This window comes from Rattus norvegicus, chromosome 3 (assembly GCF_036323735.1).
Source record: "Rattus norvegicus strain BN/NHsdMcwi chromosome 3, GRCr8, whole genome shotgun sequence".
Classification (NCBI taxonomy): domain Eukaryota; kingdom Metazoa; phylum Chordata; class Mammalia; order Rodentia; family Muridae; genus Rattus; species Rattus norvegicus.
In genome coordinates this window covers 59,566,614-59,592,713 of record NC_086021.1, presented here as the reverse complement: position 1 = coordinate 59,592,713, position 26,100 = coordinate 59,566,614, and the positions used below count along the sequence as shown (strand labels likewise).

The 26,100-nt window shown below is 34.8% G+C and overlaps 1 protein-coding gene across 11 annotated transcripts in view; it reads right to left on the bottom strand.

Annotated features, from left to right (window-relative positions):
* Window positions 1-26,100, bottom strand: part of Galnt13 (polypeptide N-acetylgalactosaminyltransferase 13) — a 657,006-nt gene that overhangs the window by 376,920 nt on the left and 253,986 nt on the right. For all 11 annotated transcript variants that reach the window (XM_063283608.1, XM_017591676.3, XM_017591675.3 and 8 more), the window contains one exon: window positions 24,290-24,458. In XM_063283608.1, coding sequence (XP_063139678.1) covers window positions 24,290-24,458 — 169 coding nt within the window. The remainder of the gene's footprint in view (window positions 1-24,289; window positions 24,459-26,100) is intronic.

The following is a 26,100-nucleotide window of genomic DNA, read 5'->3' as shown; positions in this document are numbered from 1 at the left end:
GTGTGGGCTGTACAAAAAGGAGATAATTCATAGCCCCACATAAATACATACAGTCACACACTTCAACCTCAATCATGGTCTCTTAATTCTTCTGGAGTTTTAATGTCCAAAAAATGAATCTAAATTTCTGATACACTGTGATTCTCATTAACTTTGCCAAGCGAAATCAGGGCTACTATTATAATTTTAATTTTCCAGGCAAAATAATATTTGAATATATGAAATTATAATAAGCTTAAACTTAACCGTTTGCTCAATTTCTTAATTTTTCAAAATCCAGTTTAAGTTGCATTATGGTGTAGTCATAACCCCTTCACTGACAGTCTGAAGGGTATAAATATAGTCCACTAATCAGTACCACATGGAGTTTGCATGTTTGCATCAAATTCCACTCCTGTCATCATTGTGAGATGTTCATGGGTACATTCATTCTGAGCTGTTTACCAGTGCTCTAAGGTATCACCCCTGTGACTCAGATAACTGGCTGTGATCTACAGGCCCATAACCTGGAAAGCAAATGAACTCTGAATTGTTGAGGATGTTATTAAAATGACAGTCAGGTTGGTAAGTCTGAGGATTTTCCAAGCTTGCATAGAGTTACATGAATGTATTAGGAAAGGTATTCTTTAAAAAGACATACATAAGACTTGAAAAGTATGAAATAGCAAAACTAGAATGAGCTTTACTAGTTACAGAAAGTTTCCCAGGTGACAGAGTTTAGGAGTCTTTGACTTTACTTTAAAATATACACTTTATATATTTTTTTCTCAATACAAGTGTTTATGAGAAGTTTAACATTTGGTTCTCTGACTTTTAAAATTGTCAAAGGCAAAGAACATAGAAGCTCTTTGAAAAATCAAAGCACTTCCAAGCGAGGGACAACATAAGAAGATACATAGGCACAGAAGTGTTTTAAAGCCAGTTTCCAATGGAATACTGTCTTCTTTAACAGTCCTTCTTCCGTAAGGACTTCTGATAACGATCGTGATTTCCGGAATGGTGGTAGCTTTAGGTGAGAAGGGAATGTTTTGTTCTTTGCTAGCTTTCATTTTTTTTTTTCTGAATACATTAGAGAACTGCCAACTTCTTTTTTAGCCAGTTAACAGAGATTTTATTCAGAGAGATTTCAGTCTTGGGGAACCTTAATCCTAATTTTACTATATTGTTCCTCCAATATGAGAGAACCTCAGCATATTAAGCAGTGCTTTAGTCATAAGACATTATAAAATCATAGGCAAGTAGTTTGTGCTAATATAATAACATGTATCTTTTTCCTGAGTAATGAGTAATGGTCCTTGTCACTGTGTTAATTCAGTTAGGTAAATTGTAAACTTAGGTTTTGCCAATTACTGAAAAGAAGCTGTAATCCATATTAATGCAAATCTCTTTCAAACAAACATACAGAACTAAGACCAGCATTAGGGGTGGCCTCTTTCAGTTTTCTGGAGCATTTCATTTTACAAATGATGAGGTAATAGCTCATTCCATCTTCCCCTTACTAAATTTTGTGGTAAAATAAGCATACAGAGATCAGGTAACCTGGTCCTTAGAACATATCTGGAGTCATTTTTTCTGTCAGAAGACAAAGTCCTCTGCTGTGCTGGGGGACACATTTCTAGGACACACTGGTTATAAAAGATGCTGGTCATGTGGCCAAAAATCTAGAAGGAAGGAATAATTAAGCCAGTTGGAATCTTAAGCATTTACAAGAGTAATGATGGTTTGACCGATTGGTCCAGGAATCTGTTTTTATTTTTATTTTTTAGATTTGATTTTATTTAATGATATGTACAAGAGTTAACAAATTAACAAATTACAAAACTATAACTAAAACAGAGTTTGTTATGGTAATTTCACAGAACTTAAAAGCATGCAACGCTTCATGTTATAAACAGCTGTAGTCAAATACAAAAAATATTCCTTTGAGACTCATGACAGTGCCTGGAAATTTTTGACATAAGCTTTTTGCAAAGAATATTTTAAAAAACTTAAAGATCTTATTAACCAATTAGTACAGTTTTAAGAAAGATAGTAAGCACTATTAGTAAAGAGGTTACAGTGATTTATACAAGGTATAGACAGAGTTCAATGTAATCTCATTAAATAAATGCTCAGTTAAGAAAATAGTCTTGAAAAAGATCTTATATTGAACCCATGTATTAATTTTATTGAATCAGCTTATGTAAATCAATAGTCAAGTTTATTCAGTTAAAGAAAATAGTACGTATATGTAGCCTATACACAAATAAAGAAAAGTTCTTTTTAAAGAATAACATACTGCTAATCCAGTTGCTAAGGTTGAAATAGTTATTTATCTATTACTAACTACATCAGCAAAAATGTCTTATTTAAATCACATTCAACCAGCATAAATAATTAAGCTGAATATTGTTTTAAACAATAGAAAAATCAAATTTGTTTGTATTTTAAATTTCATCACTGAGAAACAACCTACTTCTCAGCTTAGAATGCTTTATAAAAAGGTCCAGGAATCTTAACATTAAAATGGCATGGACTTTTTGGAAAATCCACTCAATCACATGCATTCAAATTTAAAATAAAAATTTTAAGCTTATATTTAAAGGCAACAATATAAGATGATACATAGTCAACAAAAATATTTTAAAGCTGGCTTCTGACAGAATATTGTGTTCTGTGACATGGCTTTTCTTTTAAGGATTTTAGATAATTACTACGACTTTTTGAAGTGGTGGGGTTAGTGGAAAACAAATACCTACAACCACAATATACTTGTGAGAATATCTAGGATATCATTCAGTGATAAGTATTATACAGGTATTATATTATTCTATTGTTTTCTGACTATACTCCTGAATAATCATGGGTTTAATTTAGAAACTAGTGATTTTATTTTTCTCTAATCATGTTCATGGACACTTGAAATGTGTCTGTGACCTTTGGTGGAACAAGAAATAATCTCCTCTTGTATGAATCAATGATTTGTCATTCATTGTACAGACCATTGCAACAACCTCAGATCTGTCTACCGAAATTAAGTAAGCATATACAGGCAGTCAATAATTTTGTACTAGAATTTCAGTTATTATTATGGAAAGCTATGCCCTAAAGAAGTCGTTGTGACCCTGAATATGTTCATGTTCTTTAAAAACCGTATAATTTAATTAACTAATTAACTGAACAAAAGCTGTTCTGAAGTGAAAAAGTTTATTTAAGATAAAAGTTATTATGACTACTTGTGAAATGCTGAATAAGGAGACTACTAACTGAGATCTTCCTCCATTTATTGTATTTTTGTTTGCTTATTATGCTATCCTGACTTTAAGCAGAACAATACCAATAAACTTCAGGGTATTGGTACAGAGACAGACAGGTGGTTAAATAGAATAGATTTGAAGACCCAGATATAAAACACACTTATGTACACATGATCTTTGACAAAGAACCCAAAAATATACAACGGGAAAAAAAGAAAGCATCTTCAATAATTGGTGCTGGTCTTCCTGGCTGTCTGTATGTAGAAAAATGAAAATACACCCATATTTGTCACCATGCATAAAGTTCAAGTCCAAGTGGATCAAGGACCTCAACATAAAACCAGATACACTCAAACTAATAGAACAAGTGGGGAAGAGACTCGAACACATGGGCACTGGGGAAAATTTCCTTAACAGAACACCAATGGCTTATGCTCTAAGATCAAGAATCGACAAATGGGACTTCATAAAATTGCCAACATTCTGTAAGCAATGGACACTGTCATTAGGACAAAACAGCAACCAACAGATTGGGAGTCTACATCCTACATCCCATAGAAAGGTAACATCCAATATATACAAAGAACTCAAGAAGTTAGACTCTAGAGAAACAAATAACTCTATTTAAAAATGGGGTACAGAGCTAAAAAAATTCTCAGCTGAGGAATATTGAATAGCTGAGAAGTGCCTAAAGAAATGTTCAACATCAGGGAAATGCAAATCAAAATAACCCTGAGATTCCACCTCACACCAGTGAGAATGGCTAAGATCAAAAACCCAGGTGACAACAGATGCTGGCAAGGAAATAGAGAAAGAGAAACACTCCTCCACTGGTGGTGGGATTGCAAACTGGTGTAATCACTCTGGAAATCTGTCTGAAGGTTCCTCAGAAAATTGGACATAGTACTACCTGACAAGCCAGGTATAAGACTCCTGGGCATATACCCAAAAGATGCTCCAACATAAAACAAGGACACATGTTCCACTATGTTTATAGCAGCCTTATTTATAGTAGGTAAGAGCTGGAAAGAACCCATATGTCCTTCAATAGAGGAATGGATTCAGAAAATGTGGTACATCTTCACAATAGAGTACTACTCAGCTATCAAAAAAATGACTTCATGAAATTAATAGGCAAATGGATGGAACTAGAAATTATGATCCTGAGTGAGTTAACTCAATCACAAAAATACACACATGGTATACACTCACTGATAAGTGGGTTAACATTACCTCATAGGAATCTTGAATGACTGAGGAACACTTAAAGAAATGTTCAAAGTCCTCAGTGATACAAAAAAGAAAAAGAAAAAGAAAGAAAGAAAAGAAAAAAAAAGAAAATCAAAATGGCCCTGAGATTCCAGCTTACACCAGTCAGAATGACTAAGATTAAAACCTCAGGTGACAGCACATGTAGGCAAGGATGAGGAGAAAGAACCCTTCTTCACTGCTTGTGGGATTGCAAACTGGTACAACCACTCTGGAAATCAATTTAGAGGTTCCTCAGAAAATTGGAAATAGTCTACCTAAAGACCTGGAAATACCACTCTTAGGAATATACACAAAAGATGCCCCATCATGCCACAGGGGCACATTTTCAACAATGTTCATAGTGGCCTTATTTATGATAGCCAGAACCTGGAAACAACCCAGATGTTCCAGGACAGAAGAATGGATATAGAAAATGTGGTGCTTTTACACAATGGAATACTACTTATCTATTAAGAATGAGGACATCCTAAGTTTTGCACGCTAGTGGATCGAACTAGAAAATAGCATCCTGGGTGAGTTAACTCAGACACAAAAATACATGCATGGTATGTTCACACTAATAAGTGTATATTAGCCAAAAAATAAAAAATACCTAAGATACAGTCCACAGAACTCAAAAAGTCCTGAACAACCTGAAGGGCCCAAATGAGACGCCTCAGTCCCACTTGGGAGGGAGAAGGAAGCAATTCCAATGAGGAAGGACAGGGGAGGGACAGGGCAGGGAAAGTGGATGGGGTTTGGTTTGGGGAGAGAGGGAAACATAGGTGGCAAGGGAAGGACTGTGTTGGATGATGTCACAGGTAAGGTAGGTAAAAGATAGAATGAGCCTTTTCTTTTTTAAAAAGAAAAGAGTATAGAGATTATCTGAATCACATGGGGATTTTCATCCATGGTTCGGAACTTAGGGAGAATTAGTCACTGACTCCAAGTAGAGAATTTGATATTTAAAAGTTATTAAGGTTAACTAAAAAACCTGTGGCTCTGGGTAGAGAACTTAACAGATGGGTGTATTTTAGGCTAAAGTCCTATTTTTATAAGCTGCTTATTGATATTGGAATTGATAGAAGGTACTACAAATTATTAAGGTTAAATAAAAATCTGTGGCTCCAGATAGAGAGCTTGACAGATTGATATATTTTGGGCTAAAGTCCTGGTTTGATAAGTTGCTTATTGATAGAAGGTGTTTAGTTTGTATGATGAATTATTCCACTAAAGGTCATATGGTTCGTTGATTCTGGCTAGCAAAGGTTTGTGGTTATTTTTGATATTTACCACAACAGGAAGCTCAGATACTCTTAACATGGGCTCCCCGGGAATTTTGGGTTTATTTTATGATATTTCAGAGTACAAAAGCCTATTAGGCTCATTGTTTAACACTATTGTTTAGCTTATTTCCCCTTTTTAAAAATTTTTAGTCTTCATAATGGGTGTGACTTTGAGTTTTATGGTCATATTACTACTCTGGGAAAGAGTATAAAATACAATCTTTTCTGGTTGCAGACTAAAGAACACATTTTGAGAGAGAGATTTTGTTTTTGTGTTTTTAAAAAGTGTGATTAGGCTCTGGAAACCTCACAGAGTCATACTGATCAGATTTAAGAGAGAGAGACCACCTGAAAAACTAGATTCAAGATAATTGCACAAAAAGATATCTCGATTCTAAGCTTTTGTCTTAAGAGTTGTATTTTACAGAGTGTGCCTACTTGGATTCCTGGTCTCAAGGAGTTTCAGTTGGGTCCAGTCAGGACACATGTGGCTACAGCATTTGCTTCATTCTTCCTCTCCTTACTCCCAAAGATATCACAACGCCCATGTACAGCTTGAAGAAATTATAGAAGAGTCGGTGCCCCAATTCTCTGCACTTTTGGGGGCTTAAAGTGGTTATTCTAAGGTTGTTTTGTGAGAAATATAGAAATGGTTGTAATTTAACAGGGAGGAATTAGCGAGATTGAGCTGTACAGTCATAATCTCATTTTGTAACTAAACTAAAATCATATCTTTGCTTTGGTATAGAATTTATTTGTTAAAAAAGTTTAAAAGTACAAGGTTTAGAGCCAGTCTTCTATTGATGTCATTACAAACTTCTGAGTTGATTACACATGTATGGCCAAATAGCAAATTTACGGCTCTGAATTTGTGAGAGTACTTTCAAGATAATATTTAAGATATAAAGACAACAGTCCAGGTTACGTTATGTAGATAAATGTTTTTCAAAAACGTCAGAAATCCACAAAATATGAGATTTAACATTATTTTCTTTTGTTGAGATATATCTGCTCCTAACAGTTCCCCTTTGGTGGATTTAATGAAGAATGTGAACATCTCTACCTCCAGATGAGGCAGTACTTTGTGGCTAGGCAGCCACTGGACAAAACTGCCTGTTTCATCTACAGACTAATACTGTCCAGAAAAAGGACAAATTATGCAGAATAGTTGACTGATAAACTCTGCCGAGACAGGGTGATCAGCCCTTCAAATATCTGCATTTCAAGTATCTGTCATTGGATTTTTGGGCCAGAAGGCTAAAGACTTGCACTCTCATGTTGCTAACAAAAGACTGTACTAGTGGAGATTTGTCTCTACAACCTCTCAGTTCTGGAAGCAGTGTTGGGCTTCCTACGTGTATGGATATTTGGTCATTCTCAGATTTCTGATGGGGTTGAAGACTGATTATAGTCTCATAGCCTATCAAGCTGTTTAACTCTAAAAATACACATTTATTAGATAGTTATCAGATACTATACAAGCTAGCCAAGCCTTTCTTAAGCTGGAATGGATAACTAAATATTCTGGTTAACTGATATAGTGTTGGACTGGGTGTTAGATAAATTTTATGCTTTTAATTACAAAATGATAATAGCTTATATTTGAGAGAAAAGTTTTTATTTTAATTAGACAAAAATGGTGAAATTTGGGATGATGTCACAGGTGAGGCAAGTACAAGATAGAATGAGGCCTATCATTGGATAAGAAGGAAGGATGGGTGGGAGAAAAGTTTGAGTGAAGGGGAGGAAACTGGAAGCAAAGGAAGAAGAGACAGAAGAAGGCAGAGAATCCACCACAGAGAGCGAACATGGAGGCTGATGTTAAGATTTCACGCTGTAACTTTACAGGTTGTTATGAACGTTCTTAAGGGATGGATGTGTACAGGGATTTGTATGTTTAGGTGGGCAATTATATGTTATCAATTGGATCAGAGGTTTATTGTGTTGCATGTTCTTTCTTGTGGAGAATTGAATTTTGGAGAGTGGGTGGGATGTCACAGAATTAGGATGTACATTTCTGCCATGGTGGCAACCTGCCTTGGGAACTGGATGGGTAGAGAGATTGTTCCCAGGCTTAGAGAAAGTCCTTTGGCAGTATGATATGGGATGGGGCAAAGCAGATTAGAGGCTTTGCTGACTGAGATTAAGATATCTATCAGATATCTTGGGGCACTGTGGTGCCGGACTAAGTGAAGAAATAAAGTTTCATAGTTTCATAGATATGAGAAACAAAGTTATGAAAACAAGGTTTTGAGAAATACATTTGATGTCAGGTTGCCTAATGCTATGACAAAGTTTTAGTAGTCAGAATGACCAAACTATTCTGACCATAAGTTAGTTCAAAACAAAGATAACTTTTCAAAAAGAACCCCCCACCCCTTCCTTTGACAATTCCCGAGAACAACCACAAGATGTCATCCCAAACTACCTGCCCACTCAGTTCACCCCACAACCCCCTCCACACACACACACACAACTCCTTCTAAGGGACTTGCCAACTTAGTCCTTTCCCAAGAATTTTCCAAGGCTGGAAAAGGAAAGTGACTAATTGAGCAAAGAACAGCCCCTCGAGCAGGCCAGCCAATACCAGACAATATCCTTTGTCCTGTGTACCACCAATGAGAATGAGCCAGCTAACCCTGTTGCTGAAGTCTGCCCTCTGCAAGGAATAAAAGTTGTGTGCCTTTTGGGTCCAGGGTTGCCTCTCCCTGCATGGATGAGCAACCCCAAGTATGTAGATCATTAAACCTCTTGTTATTGCAGCAGTCACTTTGTCAATTTGTGATCTGTGGGTTGCATTCCTGAGGTAAGACCACTATGGGATCTTACAACACAAGTGGGATAAAAGACAGTCCCTAATATAATTTTACAACAACAGGACTGAAACCCCAAGAGCCAGCAGAAACAGTGCAAACAGGCAACCTCAGAAGGAAGGAGGTAGGGAGGACCCTCTAAAAATATACCAGAGAACTGGGAAGTGAGAGACTCTCAGGACTCAAAGGTGGGAACCCAAAACGAAAGGCCCTACACTGGGGAGAGAAAACTTATTGAACCCACCCCCAGCAGAAAGCCCAGGCAACAAGTGAGGGATGGGGTTGCTATCCCACAGTCAAAGCTCTGACCCATAATTCTTCCTGTCTGAAAGAAATGCAGGGATGGAATTGGAGAAGAGCCTGAGAAAAGACGGTCCAGGGACAGGCCCAAAGTGGGATCCATCTCAAGGGGAGGCCTCAAGTGCTGACATCACTACTGAGACTCTGAGGAGTTCAAGACTATCCTCAAAAAGACCCAACAAGCAGATATGTGCATCCAACCAAAGAACAGAAGCTGGTGACCTTCTGGTTGAATTAGGGAAAAACTGCAGGAAGCTGAGGAGGAGTGTAAGCCTGTAGAAGGACCAGCAGTCTCATTTAACCTGGACCCCAGAGATATGTCAGACACTGGATCACCAATCAGGCATCATACACCAGATGAAGTGAGTTTTCCAACCCGTATACAGCTGAGGACTCCCAGGTCTGGGTGTAGTCAGAAAAGATGCACCTAACCCTCAAGAGACTGGAGGGCCCAGGAAGTTTAGAGGTCTTGTAGGGTAGGTGGAGTGGGTTCATCCTTATGGAGATGGGGTAGGGGGCAGGAATAAGGTATGGGATGTGCAACTGTTGGGGGGAAGATAGACTGGGAGAAGAATAAAATCTGGAGTGTAGAAATAAATAAATAAAAATATTTTAAAACATTTAAAAACAAAGACTCTAAATATTCCTGTTTTAAGCTACATAGTAAATATCATAAATGTAAAGAAAAATCTTTAACAAAAACACTACCCATAGTTTAAACTTACTTAAAAAAAATCTCAGGTCAAATTTATGATTGTGATTGCTGTATTATCATTCCATAAGTCATGGGGCAGGCAGACAAGCGTTCTAAGCAGACAGACACTGAGTTCTACATATGTGATCACATCCTTTTCATGCTGTGAGCCACTGAGCCAAACATTGAAGCTTACATAAGTATTCTTTATAAAGCATACACTATCTTTCTATTATTGTTTTGTATGTATATGTGTGTGTGTTTGCCTGCATGGTTTGCCATGGAGCAGATCTACATGGATACATGGGCCGTCCAGAGGAGAATTTGAACAAAGCTCTAATGACTTAGTTATAAACATTCTCCCCGATGATTCATCTCTTCAGCTTCAGATACAGATTATTGTTTATTTTATTTATTTTTTATTATTAATCATTGTACTTTTTACATTTCAAATGATATCCCTCTACCTGGATTCCCCTCGACCAATCCCCCATCTCATCTCCCTTCTCCCCTTCCCCTTTGCCTCGTGAGGGTGCTCCTCCACCCATTCACCAACTCTAGCCTCATATAACAGTAAAAGTTTAAATTATTCTCTGGAATGCACAACTAAGTTTACAGAGTTTGGGAGGATCAAGCAGAAAATGAGGGAGGAAAAATTGTGATCAGAAAATATTGTATAAAAATCTTCAATTTTAACTAAAACATACCATCAACTATTGCATAGGTAAATTGAACAAAACATTTAGAAACATAACAGTATTTTTGTTCAGGCATTTTAATTTCATCTCCTGAGTAAAAGTAGATGGACAGATGATAGGTAGAGAAATAGATAACACAGATACCTACATAGATTCTTTCATATACCAAAACGTAAGTCTTTATGAGTGTCTTAATGTGAGTGTGTGTGTGTGTGTATCATACCTTTATTGTAAATATGATGTTATTGAAATCATATGTACCTATTATTAATATTTAAGATATCATTCTAATTCCCAAACTTAATTCATACAACACATAAATATAAAACCATACATATTTTTAAGCCACACTTATTATCCTTCTATGGCATTTATATGCTATATTTCTATTGTTACAAAAATAAAAATATATTCATTTCTGGATTTGTTGGTGTTTTTCCTTAATGATTCTAAGACAGTATTTTTTGAAGTTGAAAATTTTTATATACATTCGTTTTTCCATTTTCTTTTACTTTTTTAATCAAATTTTTTTTTACTTAACTTCCAAATATTGTCCCTTCCCAGTCTCCTCTCCCAGACTTCTTCAGCCAAACCCCCTCCCATTAGTGTCTGACAGGGTGCTCCCCAACTCTTCCACCCCACCTCACCCTTAGCATATCCTTTCCCTGGGGCATTAAGTCTCTACAGGATTAGGTACAACTTCTTCCACCCAGAGCAGACAAGGCAGTCTTTTGGTACAGACCAGCATGTGTATGTTCTTTGATTGGTAGCTTAGTCCCTGGGATCTCTGAGGGCATTAAGTCTTTACAGGATTAGGCACATTTGGATATGAAAGAGCCCTTCTACACATCAGCTCACAGAAGTTAGGACTCTAGGCCCAAGACCTACCCAAAATTATACATGCCACAACACCAGCATAGATGGTAAATGGGTTCTGAAAGTCCTGACCTAGCTGAGGAGATGCAATTGATGCCAATTGGAATAGGGAGAGTCTGTTCTCCTCAAGGATGTACCCACTTATATGCTATCCTTACTCCAATAAATGACTTCACGTCATGCATGAGGTGGTATCATTGAGTGGGTTTGCTAAGTTTTATATAAGAGCACATGAATGTAGAAGGAAAAAGTAGTAAAAAACAAGAAAGGTATTAGAGAAGACAAACTGAGGAATGGACTTGATAAAATACATTATATGCACCTATGAAATTTTCGAATGATAGTTCAGTCACTTGCAAACAACAAAGGAGCGGCCAGAGAGGTTGGGGGAAAGACTGGGGCACTAGAATGTCTAAAACATCAAAGATTTTTTTTTGTTTCAAATTAGAGATAACAACTGAAAGGAAAATTATGGTGTGTCAAGAAATATGAGCACTAGTAATTGACTATTATATAGCAACAGAGATGTCAATCATTCCTACACATTCATGTAGGAATCATTAGTAACCTTTGACAAAAGAATTTAACTGATCTTCTGAGAATGAAACTCAACAGAAGTATAATTAAAATAAAATGAGAAAAAGAGTTTAGCAATCTCTTTCAAGAGCAGTTTCAAAGAAAAAAAATAGACACATTTATGAATAGTCAAATGAATTATACTTAAACCAGAAAAACCTGCCACGTGCACCCAGTGGAATAACCAGAAGAGACAAAAAGAATCTACAATTATAAGAAGTAGACAGAGGTAGTGGAAGGATGAACTTGGGTAGTTTAGTAAATGGTGTTTAGAGGATTGGAGAGCTGTAATTAGAAACATGGACAAGTATCTGTAGCAATAATGTAGATGGTAGAAAATAGGAACATGAATTCCAGTGATGGGCAGATGCTGTGGTGAAATCAGTAAGTTTGTTGTTGTTTTTGTTTCTGTTTTGTTTTGTTTTCTCCAAATTGGTTACATTTTTTTTCAGTGAAAACTGGGAATGGGATTTGATAATGCAGGTTGAGGAAACATGAAATTAAGAACTGGTAATATACACAGGGAAAAGACGTATAGAAAAGAAAATATAAAGTTTTGGTGACAGAATTAAGGCTTACACAGACCTGTGTTGATAAATTCAAAGCCAGTAACTACAACAGCATCACTGTCACTGGATCCCAAGTAAACCTCCTTTACAGCTTTTAGTGACATCCCTAGTGTATAAATTCATTCTATTTTGTTCATCTCATTTCTTCCTTCAAGAAAGGAATGGGGTAGGAAAGTGAGTAATGTGCTACAGATGTCCAATATTGTTCAAAAGACAATTCATAATTGATTTTTAAAATGAAACCTTTAGTAATATAGATCCCAACTTTGCTTTGCCCTTTTTGCATTACTTGGTGTTCTGTGGAAGATAAAGTTTCATATTCGAAACTGACCTTGGGGCAGACTTTCATCTTCAGAGAGTGTATCTTCTAATTTGTAAACAAAGCAAAGTAAAACATAAGATAAACTTCATGCGGTTCATATAGAAAATTACATGATACAATGTGGCTGAGCTGCATAATGAACACATTCACTGTATATTCAAGCACTCAGAATAAAATTCAATATTGACTCCTAACTATTTGGAATGTTCATATAACTTAGTTCATGTGTATATATTTTTATATAGAGACCAATAATTTTTCCCATATTCTCTACTTAATCCATACACGTTAATTAAGGACAAGATAATATGCAACTTGGTCTTAATTTCTCATAAAATGTAGGTAGGGAGAGCACTGAATGTGCATTTTTAAAAGCTGGATTTTACATATCAATTGTATTAATATGTTTCTGGTATAAAATAATGATTAAAGTGTTATATTGTCCTGGAGCTTTGCTATTGCGATTTAAGGTAGAGCACCTTAAATTATCTCAGATAATCAATCCTATAAGGATCTTCTTATCAGTCATAGTGAAGTTGTCTCCACAAATATCCACATGTATCACTGCAGGCAAAGCACAAATTGAGGCAACAGAAAAAATATTCTTTTTTCAATGGAAAAATGAAACAGATACTATCAATGCACTGCATTAACATATGATAGATACATTTGTATTGCTATATTTCCTCCTAAATTTATCACCACTGTGTATGTTTTCCTGCTGTAAAATTGGACATAGAGAATGTAAATAAAATTTCTTTTAGAATTACTTGCAATGTGCTATATTGCATCCAATTTAGAAAGCAATAATAAAATACTAAAAGTTGACATTCAAAGCCTAAATACAAATTTTCTCATATACATACCAATTACCACTCAGATGTTCACAGTTTTCTACAGGGAGAAATTTTATGCTTCTGAGAAAACTAATTATGATATACAATGAGAATTTCAAGGCACATGCCAATGTCTCCCAGGTCAATAAACTACATCTCAGTATCACAACTTAAATTATTTAACTGTGAAGTATAATTTTCCTACAGAGAAATAGCAATGTAAGTTGGCATTAAAGCAACCCAGCCTTCCCCAAAGACATTGTCATATGCACAGAAAACATATGTCAACAGCAGAATAGAAAAAGAGATTCTGAAATCAAATATTGCTTCAAGTAGATTTTTAAAATTATGTCAGAACTAGTTGTTTCTCTTTTATTCTGTTAATTAAATCTAAAAATGGTAAAAACGGTACTTATTAAGCCATCTTTAGTTTTTAAATTATATATTTCTATGGGTAGTAAAAAGATGTACAAATTCTAACTACAATGAACAAGTTAAAGACCAAGTAGAAAAAATGAACCTTAAAATGATTTAAAATGGTATATTGTACAGTTATGCTGAGGTAATGTTCATAAATGTAGCATTGGGTTTGAAAAAGAGAAATACAAAATGAGAATATTAATTGGATTTCAGATCTATTTTACATATCTTTTCTACTTATCTTGGAAGGACTATAATTTTCATACCACTGGCAAAAAAAATGCCAACAAAGCTAAAAATGATAGCTTCTAAAGTGATTTGTTCTATTTCTTGTGTCTATGAGCAGAATTATTGTAGCATCGCACTCAATGTGGATTATAGTTAAAAGTTTCTCTCATGATTCATATGTATGCTTATAAAACCAGACAGACAAACTGCCACATATCTCTACTCCCTCAGACTTGACGCATTAGAAGTTATAACTTGGAGTCAAGGATGAGGTTCATCTCTTTGATACCAGCACTTGGGAGGTAAAAGGTTAACCATGAAGAAGAGTAATTCTCTATAGCTCTATATCCATTAATTGCCTGCAGTGCTCCAATATTTACACTGATATGTTAGTTTGCATCATTACTATTTGGTTTATTTGAGCAGCCATACCATTCATATTTCATGGCTGTATTCTTTTGACATAAGTACAACACATTATTGGAGTAGGTGGCTTTATCCTGTAGCGCCATCAATTTTTCTGCCCCCAGTTCGATGATATTTCTTGAACCTCATTTATAGGAAATGTATTGTACATTCATGAACTGAGACTATATAGCCCAAGATCAATTGTTCTCTGCCTTTTAAGTAGTTGTGCATTTCTATAATTTCTCAGTCAAAAATTAAAAAAAAAAAACTCTTGGATGAAGCCTAAAAATTACACTAATTTATTGTTATAGGGATAAGTATTTATAATGCAAGTTATACATTTTATTGGTTCACTGGGGGTTCAGTCTGAGCAGGACCCAGGGCTTCCCCTTCCACTGGTGCTCTTACTAGGGTATTCATTGCTACCTATGAGGTCAGAGTCCAGGGTCAGTCCATGTATAGTCTTTAGGTAGTGGCTTAGTCCCTGGAAGCTCTGGTTGCTTGGCATTGTTGTACATATGGGGTCTCGAGCCCCTTCAAGCTCTTCCAGTTCTTTCTCTGATTCCTTCAACGGGGGTCCTATTCTCACAATGGGGGGAGGATGGGGAGGGGAAACACCCATAAAGAAGGGGAGGAGAGGGATTAGGAGGATGTTTGCCCGGAAACCGGGAAAGGGAATAACACTCGAAATGTAAATAAGAAATACTCAAGCTAATAAAAAAAAAAGCAATGACAGTAAAGGACAAGATTAGCAAGCTGAAAATCCATACTACAGAATAGCTAATATGACTTGCGTAGCTAGTCATCTGTGATATGATAGCTATCCTTAATGTATAAAGAAATTGAAAAAGACTAACAATAAGGCAATCAGCATTTTGCCAAGTGATCTGATGCGTACATGTCAAAAGTACAAATGGTCAGTAAATATTTGTAAAATGGCTCATAATCCTTATCTAGAAGCAAAATTGAAATTAAACTTTCACTGAGATTCTACATCATACTAAGAATCTTTCTTTCTTGCCTTCACATATGAAGCATTCCCTTCGACTGGGAGGATTTGGAGAAGATGGAATAATTTGGCAGGAGTGTAAATTAGTATGGAATTCATAAAAAAACTAGAGTGGTTCTTCATTACAGATGTTCTTCAAAAAATTAAAAATATATAAAATTGTGAAACAAATGATGCCTGCACACAAAACTGACACTGATATACCATGTTTTTATTGTGGCATTTTCACAAAAGCCAAGACGTGGGATTATCTTGTCATGTATAAACAGTGTAATGGGTTAAGAAGCATGGTAATTATACACAACATAGTTTTGCCTAGAAATAAGAAGTTGAGGTCATGAGAATTGCAGTTGAAATCATTTGAAAAATTTCAAAACTGCATAACTGGTGAAAATCTGCATCCCTGACCTCAAGCTCTACTACAAGCAATAGTGATAACTGCATGGTATTGGTACAGAGACACACAGGTTGATCAATGAAACAGAAGTGATGACCCAGAAATAAAACCACCTACTTATGCATAGTTGATCTTTGACAAAGTAGACGAAATATACATTGGAAAAGCCAAGTATCTTCAATAAATGGTGCTGGTCTAACTGGCTACCTGTATGCAGAAAATGTAAATAGACTCATATGTGTCACCATGAAAAAAGTTCAAGTCCAAGTGGATCAAGGACTTCAACATGAAACCAGATACAGTGACCCTAATGAAAGAGAAAGTGGGAAAGAGCTTTGAACTCAATCGCACAGGGGCAAATTTCCTAAACAGAACTCCAATGGCTCACACTCTAAGAATTAATAAATGGGGCCTCATGAAACTGAAAAGCTAATGTAAGGCAAAGGACATAGTCAATAAGAAAAATAGGCAACTGTCAGTTTGCCAATTTAAAAATTTTCAAATTTAGAAATAGAGATTATCACATTAAATGTAATCAGCCAAACATAAAGAAAATTTGCATACGTTTAAGTTGTTAGTTGAAATTATGGGAAATATAAACAAGAGACAGACTGATAAGGAAGGCAGAAGGTATCTTAGGGGAAATGAGGAAAAGTGTGGGAAAGAAGATTGAGATCGGTACAGGAAGGTAAATAAAGTGTCATGTATGGCAACCTCACAGTGAAAAACATTAATGTCATCAAATAATTGTAATAGAAAAACAAACACCTTTAGACCTAGAAAATGATGTATAAAGATGTAAATAAAAAGTGAATCACATAATAAATTGTGGTTATGTATAGAAAAATGACAATATCTAGGCCCTACACTACTAGGTTGTAGTTATTAAAAAATCTATTCTATAATAGAAAATTATGTACTTCTTCATTTTCATGTGTTTGCATTTATATATTAACAAACTGTTAACATATATAAATATTAGTGTACCGAGTTGGATACTTCACATTTCCTGAACTCAAAATTTACCACTGTGCTATAGAAATCAAAACAAGGTGATGCAGGCGTAAAACTAGACCACAGGAAAGAGGCTTTTGTTTCATAAAATACTTGGAGTCCTGAATTCTAACTACAAAGTGTCTTTGGCAATAGAGGGCCACTCATAAATCCAGAGAGGTAACGAAGGGGCAGGATAAGTGTAGTTACCACAGCTCATCAAAGTGACTATCAAAGAAACTGAAGTTGGGACCAATGCAGATATGAATGGATGAAGAGGATCCCACCCCCCCCCAGCAGATACATCTATAGCTCATGCAGAGAAAGAGAATTAGCATGTCCCAGAGATGATTTTCCTAACTGGTTGTCCAGCTTAGAATGATTACTTCTGCGTCCTCGTACATACAAACAATAAAAATAGGACCTGCGAATTTATTTATATGTATTGCACATACACATATCAGTATACATGAACATAATCTATCTGTCTTGTGCTGTGTGTCTGTGTAACACTAATTAAAAAGCTACCTATCACGTTGAAGTATGGGGGGTCAGGAGAAAAGTTTGAGGGTGAAAATGATAGAATTTTCCTTCAGTTAAAACCATATTCCCACCACCTACAGTTATAAAGTATGCAGAGATAGGAAGGGTGTTGTTGAACAAGAACCGGAACAATGTGATTTAATCATTTTTATTTTATTGTATTTTATTGTATTTTGAAAAAGAGTGTTCTGTAGTACACACTTGATTTCTTTTGGTAGCTGAAAGCTCTCTTGAAGTGTCTATCTGTCTTCCTCAAGCTCCCATGTGCTGGAGTGATAAATGGGAGCAACTGTGCACACACACACACACACACACACACACAATTCCGCAAGTGGATACAAATTCTGAATTCTGAATATTTCCACAATGGAAATATACCTATAGGGAAGCAAGACCTCTTCTTTCCTCCTCTCCTCTTATGCATGTACCAGAGGCCTTTAAACTTAATCATGAAAGGCATAACAAGAAAATTCCACAGAAAAGAAATACATCATTATTTTCATTCATTAATTAAAGCTTTACTTGATTTTTATTTTTTCATGAAAAGCAATAAAGATATGCCACAATAAATAAAAGCAGTGACCTTATTACCTTTCAGAGATATTAGACTTGACTAGTCTTCTTGGTTGTAGCTGCCACCTTTGCCTACCCAATCACTCTCTCACACAACCCAAAGTCTGTGGAGCAAGTAATGTGATTAAGAGTGAGAATGATTTACTATCCACTGAAGCCCAAAATGCTTCTTGTCTGATATTGAGTGTGTTGGAGCCTTTTTTAAAAATCAAGGTGTGATCCACAGTCCACCTTTGCCTCACATAGCTTAGCTCCTCCTCCTGCTGAAAGATGTGGAAGCCACCTCTCTTGCTACTGCCAAACACATGATTCTGTATTAACATCCCCAGGAAAGTCATCTTTGGGCAATACTGGATTCCTGTGGCTGTTTCTGTTCTCATAACACTTCGTACCTTTGTAGATGAATATTCATATGCAAACCACCTCTCAGGTTTCCTTGAATATCCTTTTAACAATAAACAAGAAATTGTCAAATTATAAGAAAAGGGAGGATGTGTTGTAGGAGTGGAAGATTATAGTTAATATTTTAATGAGGCAATTTCATGTAAGACAAAATTATCCAGGAATATTTACTTTATACAGTTTACCTTGGATTTGTATCCATTTCTGCTGTTCAAATAGCTTTTGGTTTCCTCCCTGCATGAAAGGTATACTAAACTGTCATATTTGAAATGTCTGTACTATGTTTAGGTGAATGAAGAGGAAAAATGAATTTTACCTGAGCCTACTTTTCTGTCAGTTATGCTCTGGTAAAACTCACTTTGGTCATAATGTTGAATCTTTGGGAATAGCATGTTCTGACCTCTCCTTTAAACTCACTACTACTGAACTATGATTGAAGAACACATAAGATGATTTTATGTTTCATATGTTTTATAATAGTCATTAAAGCATTACCAGCAAGTCAAAAACTGGCTTATGAATGGGGGCAGTGGAACAGTAGTTAAATATAAGTGAGGTGATGCAGCATGCTCCGTGACAACAGTGGTACTAAAATGTGTTCCCACCACAGGCATAAACAGGTTCATACTACTACTTCATTTGAAAGAATGCTCCTAGCGTAATAGAATTACTATCACCAAGGTAAAACACAGAGAGAGGTGAGCAAAGAGAAGGGAAGGGTGAGCTTATACATTGAGTAATGGAATTAATTCCACACATGAGCACATATGCCAAAGTATTAGAGAAGTCATTACTATTGTCACAGAAAAAAACCCGCCAGCATATGAGAGTTACAGTAATTCTCAAATTAAAAAGAAAAGATGTGGAAGAGAGATCAGAAATCCAATTAATATTCTCATTTTCTTTTCTCCTTTGTGCAGCTAAGGCTACACTTATCATATTTTAATTGATGGAAAAGGCAATCTATAAGAATAGACAGGCGCTCCTGAGATTAAGCACACAAACTTTATATATATATATATATATATATATATATATATATATATATATACATACTATGGCTTATTTCTGTTTTAGGTAGTAAATAAACTCTTTATCCTTTGAGAACAACTTACTCAAAATTTGTATGCAATGAGTCTTCTTTGGCTAATGCCAGTCTGCTACAGACTTTTTCTGTTTTTAGCTTGCAAGCAAGCATACATAAGAAGAAGTCATTTGGTCTAGTATATAAATAATTGAAATAAATTCCCTATTTTCTGATTGTGCCCATGAACAACATTTAAATGCCAACTACATTATAACCTTCAAATGGCTCAATACCAGGACTTGAGAGTGCTGTTAATTTCTGCATTCAAGTAAATGCAAAGATCTCTGAAATTTTATTTCAATTGCTTGCAGCATTTTAAATATTCACTCAATAATAACTGTTAACTTCTTTCTCGAAAATAATTACAAGGCAGAGAAAAAGAAGTGGATAGCTTAAAAGTTTTCTTGAATCCAAAACAATAGCTAGGGGGCCTAAAAGAATTGCAAAGAGTAATAGTAATCTAGAGACTTGAAAGCAGTTTACATATGTATATCATTAAGAACTTAAGGGAACTGTATTCATCAGTGTTTCCAATTATGTATGTTCACAAAATATCATAATTGGATTTTATACAAATAATTTTGTCATTACTCAACAGCCCCAGTCTTATTATTTAGTTTTTCTGAAGGCTACCTGTATTAGTTAAACAACACGCTTGCTGGTTGGCTGAGTGACTGATTAGTTGGTCCAAGCAGTGAAAGGAATCTGTGCCTTGGAAGAATAATGAGTTGCTAAGAAGCAGGAGTGAGGCATGAAGTCAGGTCTTAAAACTGCATGATTTGGCTGCATGCTTAAAGGACAATTTCCTCACTGTTCACTCGGGCAGTTTTGTTCCAAGCACAAGGATTACCCTCAGAGTCAGATTGATTCTTCTACTTCCAGAAAAGCTAGTGACACATGTAATATTGGACTCTGAATTGACTTAAGAGTCCAAGCTTTCATTCTTATGTAAATTTAGTGTATATGAAACTTTTGGTCATTCTATGGATTATTAAAATATGGCATAAAATAGCTTCAAGGTATGTGCAACTTGTTCAAACAAGCTCTTTATAAAAGAGGCTTCCATTCTCTAGTGACTACTCTTGCTCATTTCTTTCATTTGTTGAGCTTACAGAGAGCAGCCGATCAAAACAGTGCACTCAGCATCACTGAAGAGCTTTCTTTATCCACCCTACTTATCCAAATATAACAGAAAAAATAGATTAAAAATGAACAAAATGACATCTATTCATTTACTCTTTAGATACAAAAGTGTTTATTTACTAGGCTTATAAAATATAAACAATATACATTAAAGTCAGTTTAACCATTTTCAACATTCTAGGTCGAAATTAAAATCTCTCTCTCTATCTCTTTCTCTCTCTCTCTCTCTCTCTCTCTCTCTCTCTCTCTCTCGTGTGTGTGTGTGTGTGTGTGTGTGTGTATGTTTGTGTGTATGTGTGTGTGTGTGCTGTATGAATAAAGGCAAAAGAAGAGATTGAATGCAACTGTTGTGAATTTTATTTAAATTTTTATGTATATTATAAGAAGAATCCATGGGTGTCCTGAACTCAGTATTTAATTGCATTGAAAATGCACAAATAGTGTGGTTTAGATGATAGCAATTGCTTTTATCTCAATATCATTTAGTATGTTATAAAGAATGGATCATATATTGACAAATTAAAGGTATTAGTTAATGCAATACACATAGTTAAACATGCCATGGAATGATTATTTAGCTCCAATATGTCAAATTAAATTTGTCTCCAACTTAATTTTTGTTTAGTTTGTTTTTGCTGAAAATATAAAATATTTATTGAAATTATATGTATAGACTGTATCTTTATATATTTATTGTATATTTATTGGCAGTAAATCTGCTCCCCCGTGTGTGTGTGTGTGTGTGTGTGTGTGTGTGCCTATCTGTCTGGAGGCAGATGTCCATCTCAGATAACATTTCTTTGCATCTTCCCATTTAGCTTTTGAGAAGGGGTCTCCCACTGCAACTTGAGTGTCTATAATTAGGCTAAGCTAGTGAATCTTTACAGAGTCCCATGAATGCACATGTCTCTATCTACCTTTGGGGATTTGACTATCTTTCTTACCCAAAATTAGGATTGAACAAGCCATTTCTAGCCTTTTAGATAGGTCCTTGGGATTTTAGCCCTTGTACTTAAAGCCAAGCACTTCATTTAATGAGACATCTCCACAATCTCCATCTGTAAATACATTTTAGATTGGCATTCAATTTGAACATTATTAGGATTATTTTAAATAATTTTAATAATTTATTATAAACAGTTTATTGTAACATAATAGGTACATGAAGAAATTTACTAGGTGATTTATTTCTAAGTAGTAACTCAAATTCTTCTCAAAACACAAGTGAAGGTGAATATTTAAGTCAAATATGTCAGTATATAAATTTTCTGAATATACATGAGTAATAATTTATTATTCTTGTTTCTATTTATTAATTTGTTACTAGTATGAAAATCTGCCTTTTATATATGCCTTTTCTACTTCCATTCTTTATTTTTGAAGAAATAAAAATAAGAGATAAGCATACCAAAAAGGAATTTTATAGCTGAGGTAATTCCTAGTTCTTATGTATTGAATATGATACAATCACACAAAAATTGACATTTGACTAAAGGAAACTAAAACAATTTTCTAGATAAAATGAATACAGTCATTTCTTGAATATTAGATACAAGTTTGGAACCTTGACTTGTGGTAAGAATTCATATTTAATTATTCCCTAATAGTGGTAGATGCAGTCATTCAGGAACACATGTGTCCATCTCTGAGTATTTTCACACACAATGGTTTATCTAGAGTCTTCTGAAGACATCTTATCTCCGTTACTAATAACACAAACTGTGAGGTAAGTAAACATCACAACTAAAATTTATGTACTTCACTAATATCATCTCATAGGATATTTCTCAACTCTCAGGTTTTCTCATAATAATAACCATGTAAATATGGTACTTTATATGCCTTTCTGATAAATCATTTAACCTTTCCATTTATGCTTGTTCCATTTTCCACACTTTAGACATTATCAAATATTCATAGCTCAAAAACATCTTAAATGTAGAATTTACTGCTGTTTTTGTTTGGTTTTGTTGCCTTTCCTTTTCACCAACAAACATTTTTCTCTTCTCCTCTTACCAAGTATAGATCTGTTACAAAATTCAGTTCATTTTATGACAGCCAGAAGTAACAATTTTAAAAACATAAACAAATCTCTAACATTTATACATTTTCACACTTTGGCTTCTAAAACTAAGAAATATATGCAAAACTGTGACACAATAATAGATGGCATCGAAGATGCACAAAATCATTTTGAAATTGATTCATATAGAGCCTTGAAATGCAAACATCTAAATACATATAAACAAATGAAAGCACTTAGAAATATAGTCTATAAATTTGAAATTTATAATCAATGCATCTAATACTCAATATCGATTTTCTGAGCAACAAAAGCATGAATATCCCATGATTATGTGTGTCTTTCTTCCTGCTCCAGAGCATTATGGACACACTATATGCCTCTATATCCAAATATGCCTGGGATTTTATGGCTTGGTCTACACTCTTGTCAAACCTGAGATCCTTCAGGTTTATCCTTCCAAATGATAGTGTTATAGGATATATTGCTATGGCAAAGTGATGAGTTTGTTTAAAGACACATTCCAGACCATGTAGTATGATATGAGGAGCCGCTCACTTATTCACAAAATGAATCTAGTGTTAATCACCAATCCTAAAATCTTAGTAAGGCTTAGGCTTTATTCAGACTATTTTAAGAAAAGAAAAGAATACACATATAGTAAATATAGTGTCATTATCATCACCTATTAATTTAACAGCCAATTTTTAGTTAAAAAACATCACTTCCATTAATAATGTCATTACATAAAGAATATGACTGAGGAGCAAAAAATAAATACAATTAAATTAAAAAAGAATCCTGTTCTATTTACAAGGAATCATGAACTGCTATGAATTTGGAAATGTGACAGCTTTCTAAAATCTATGAATATATATTTTGTAAATGCAGAGATTGTTTTTACAAAGACTGGAGGGTAATAAAACCAGCACTAAATATTCTGATTTTTACTACATGTATTTAAGTATGTTTACCTATTAAAGCATCTTACAGTCATTCACAAACATGATGAAATTTTCAACTTAATTTTTACAAAGTATTACTTCTAAGGAAATATAACTTCTATTGTTGATTACTGAATAAGCATTTAAAATAACAGTATGAATTTCTAAAGACATAATAAATATTTTATATAGTAAAAGGAATTAGATGCAGGGACTCAAAAATTCTAGATAAGAGATTTACCACCAGTTTTAACTGTGCCCAGTATTAATAATTTTAAAGGGTCAAATAAGTATGCAATAAATTGGCTAATTTCATTCTGGTATATAATTTTTTCCAAATGAGGTTTGTGATGTATTCTAAAAAGATTTATATAGAAATAATTCATGAAATATCATGTTTGATATTCAGAAAGAGAATAAAATAAAGACGACCTTATGGATAAAACCAATTAGGACTTTGGAATCTTCAATGCCTTTTCAAGTATGTATTTAGATTATCTGAAAGGAAAATAATCATATTTATTAGCATGCATAACTAAAGTCAGTTATTTCATTTCATAAGGTGCTAGAACCAGTTTGACATAAGATTCATATAGTTAGAAGAGAAACTGTGAAATATGGAGTTCAACAACACACAAGTTTCACTGCACAGGTAAACTTACCCTTCTAATCTCACATCTGGCAGACTTCGGTTAAGAGCAATCAAGTCACTGGCCATGAGGTTAAACTGATTGATTTTAAACAACTCTTTCATTTTCTCTTGATCATCTTTTGGAATGAGCACAGCCTTTCCCATTTCTCCTGGACCTTCTTGGTTTCTTGAAATGACAGCTGCAAGAAAAATAGAGGTATAAATATATAGACATATAATGAACAGAGTAAGCTCAGATACTAAATAAAATTCTATTGTGTATTAATATTCAATAATGTAACATTCTAAACTATCTTTTTACAAACTATGTGTTACACAAAGAATTCTGTATGAACATAGTAAATATTATCTAATATGTTACTAATATTTAAAAATGAAGCAACATAATGAACTGACACTTGAACATTTTTATCATGTTTGCAACATATCTAACAGAGACAGGTGAACTTGAGGAATAAGAAAGCCAAAATGCCTTTTAAAGATATTCCAAGATTATATTATCTCCAAATCCAATTAAAAGTTGATGTTTCATATAACTTTATAATTAGGTATTTATAATAGCTAGGGAGATTGATAATTCTCTGCGAAAGCACTTTTAAATGGCTTAAAAGGAGTTTCACAAAAGTGAAATATAATTTCAAGTGTCAAGATAACTTGATGTTTCACACTTGGAAACTCTACAAAAATATCACAGGTTGACAGTTCATTAGTAGAACTAAGGATTTGAGATGCACACAATTCTCTTGACATTTATTCCAGTTAATCAGTAAAATTTTTACTATTCTAAAATACATGTTTCAATGTGTATATAGCAAACATACCTAGATATATAGATGATAGATAGATAGATAGATAGATAGATAGATAGATAGATAGATAGATATCTAATGGATGGATAGATTTATAGATAGATGAGAGAGAGAGAGATAGGTAGATAGATAGACAGTGATAGACAGATATAAATGATATGTAGGTATGTTTAAACAACAATAAAGCTAGATTTAAGATGATGTTAACTTACCTTAAAGATTCTGCTCACCATTGATATCATTATACTAAAATAAATTAGACTTTGACCAGGAAAACAGGAAGCCTAACTGAAGATCATCATCTCCTGCTTCTCTCCTCCAAACCCCTGCTTTGTAGCAGATGACTTGTTGCCGCTTCCCACCCTCAAACTCCCTTTTCCAGTGGATCACTCAGACATTTCTATCCAAAATGCTTTCCCACCACTCATTTTTAATACAAGATATCCACCAGGTACCATATACCAACAGGTATTCCCCGGGAACCCACAGGCTACTCTAACCAGGAAATCATGTCACCTGCCCACCATTTTCCACCATTACTTCCTGTAAATCTAATCCTCAAGTCTCATTTTAATTCTACTGAAGACCAACTTTGACTCCCCCATCCTTCATTACCATATCTAGTGAGCCAGGTCTATCTCCCTTACCAACTTTCCTCCCCACTTACATTGTTATCACAACCTCAAATCCTATCCAACCTCATTCTCTGTGATTATACCATTCAACCTGCCAGAAAAGCAAGTAGACCAGAGTAGGAAAGTTTCAGATCTTCTATCTCCCTCCTTCCCTCTAAATCCAATCACCCAATGTCATAGGATCTTAAGAGATTACATGTTGTGGCCTTTCCTCATTCTATGGTCTTTTTCTCTAGGACTGAGCCAAACCTGGTGGAACAGCTCGCTTACTTCCCACCTGTGGACCCCTTACCCACTCCTAGGCCAAGCACATTCCTAAGTGTCAGCCCTTAAGACCTAGAAATTAATTTTATCCAGCACCCCTCATGGCCACAACA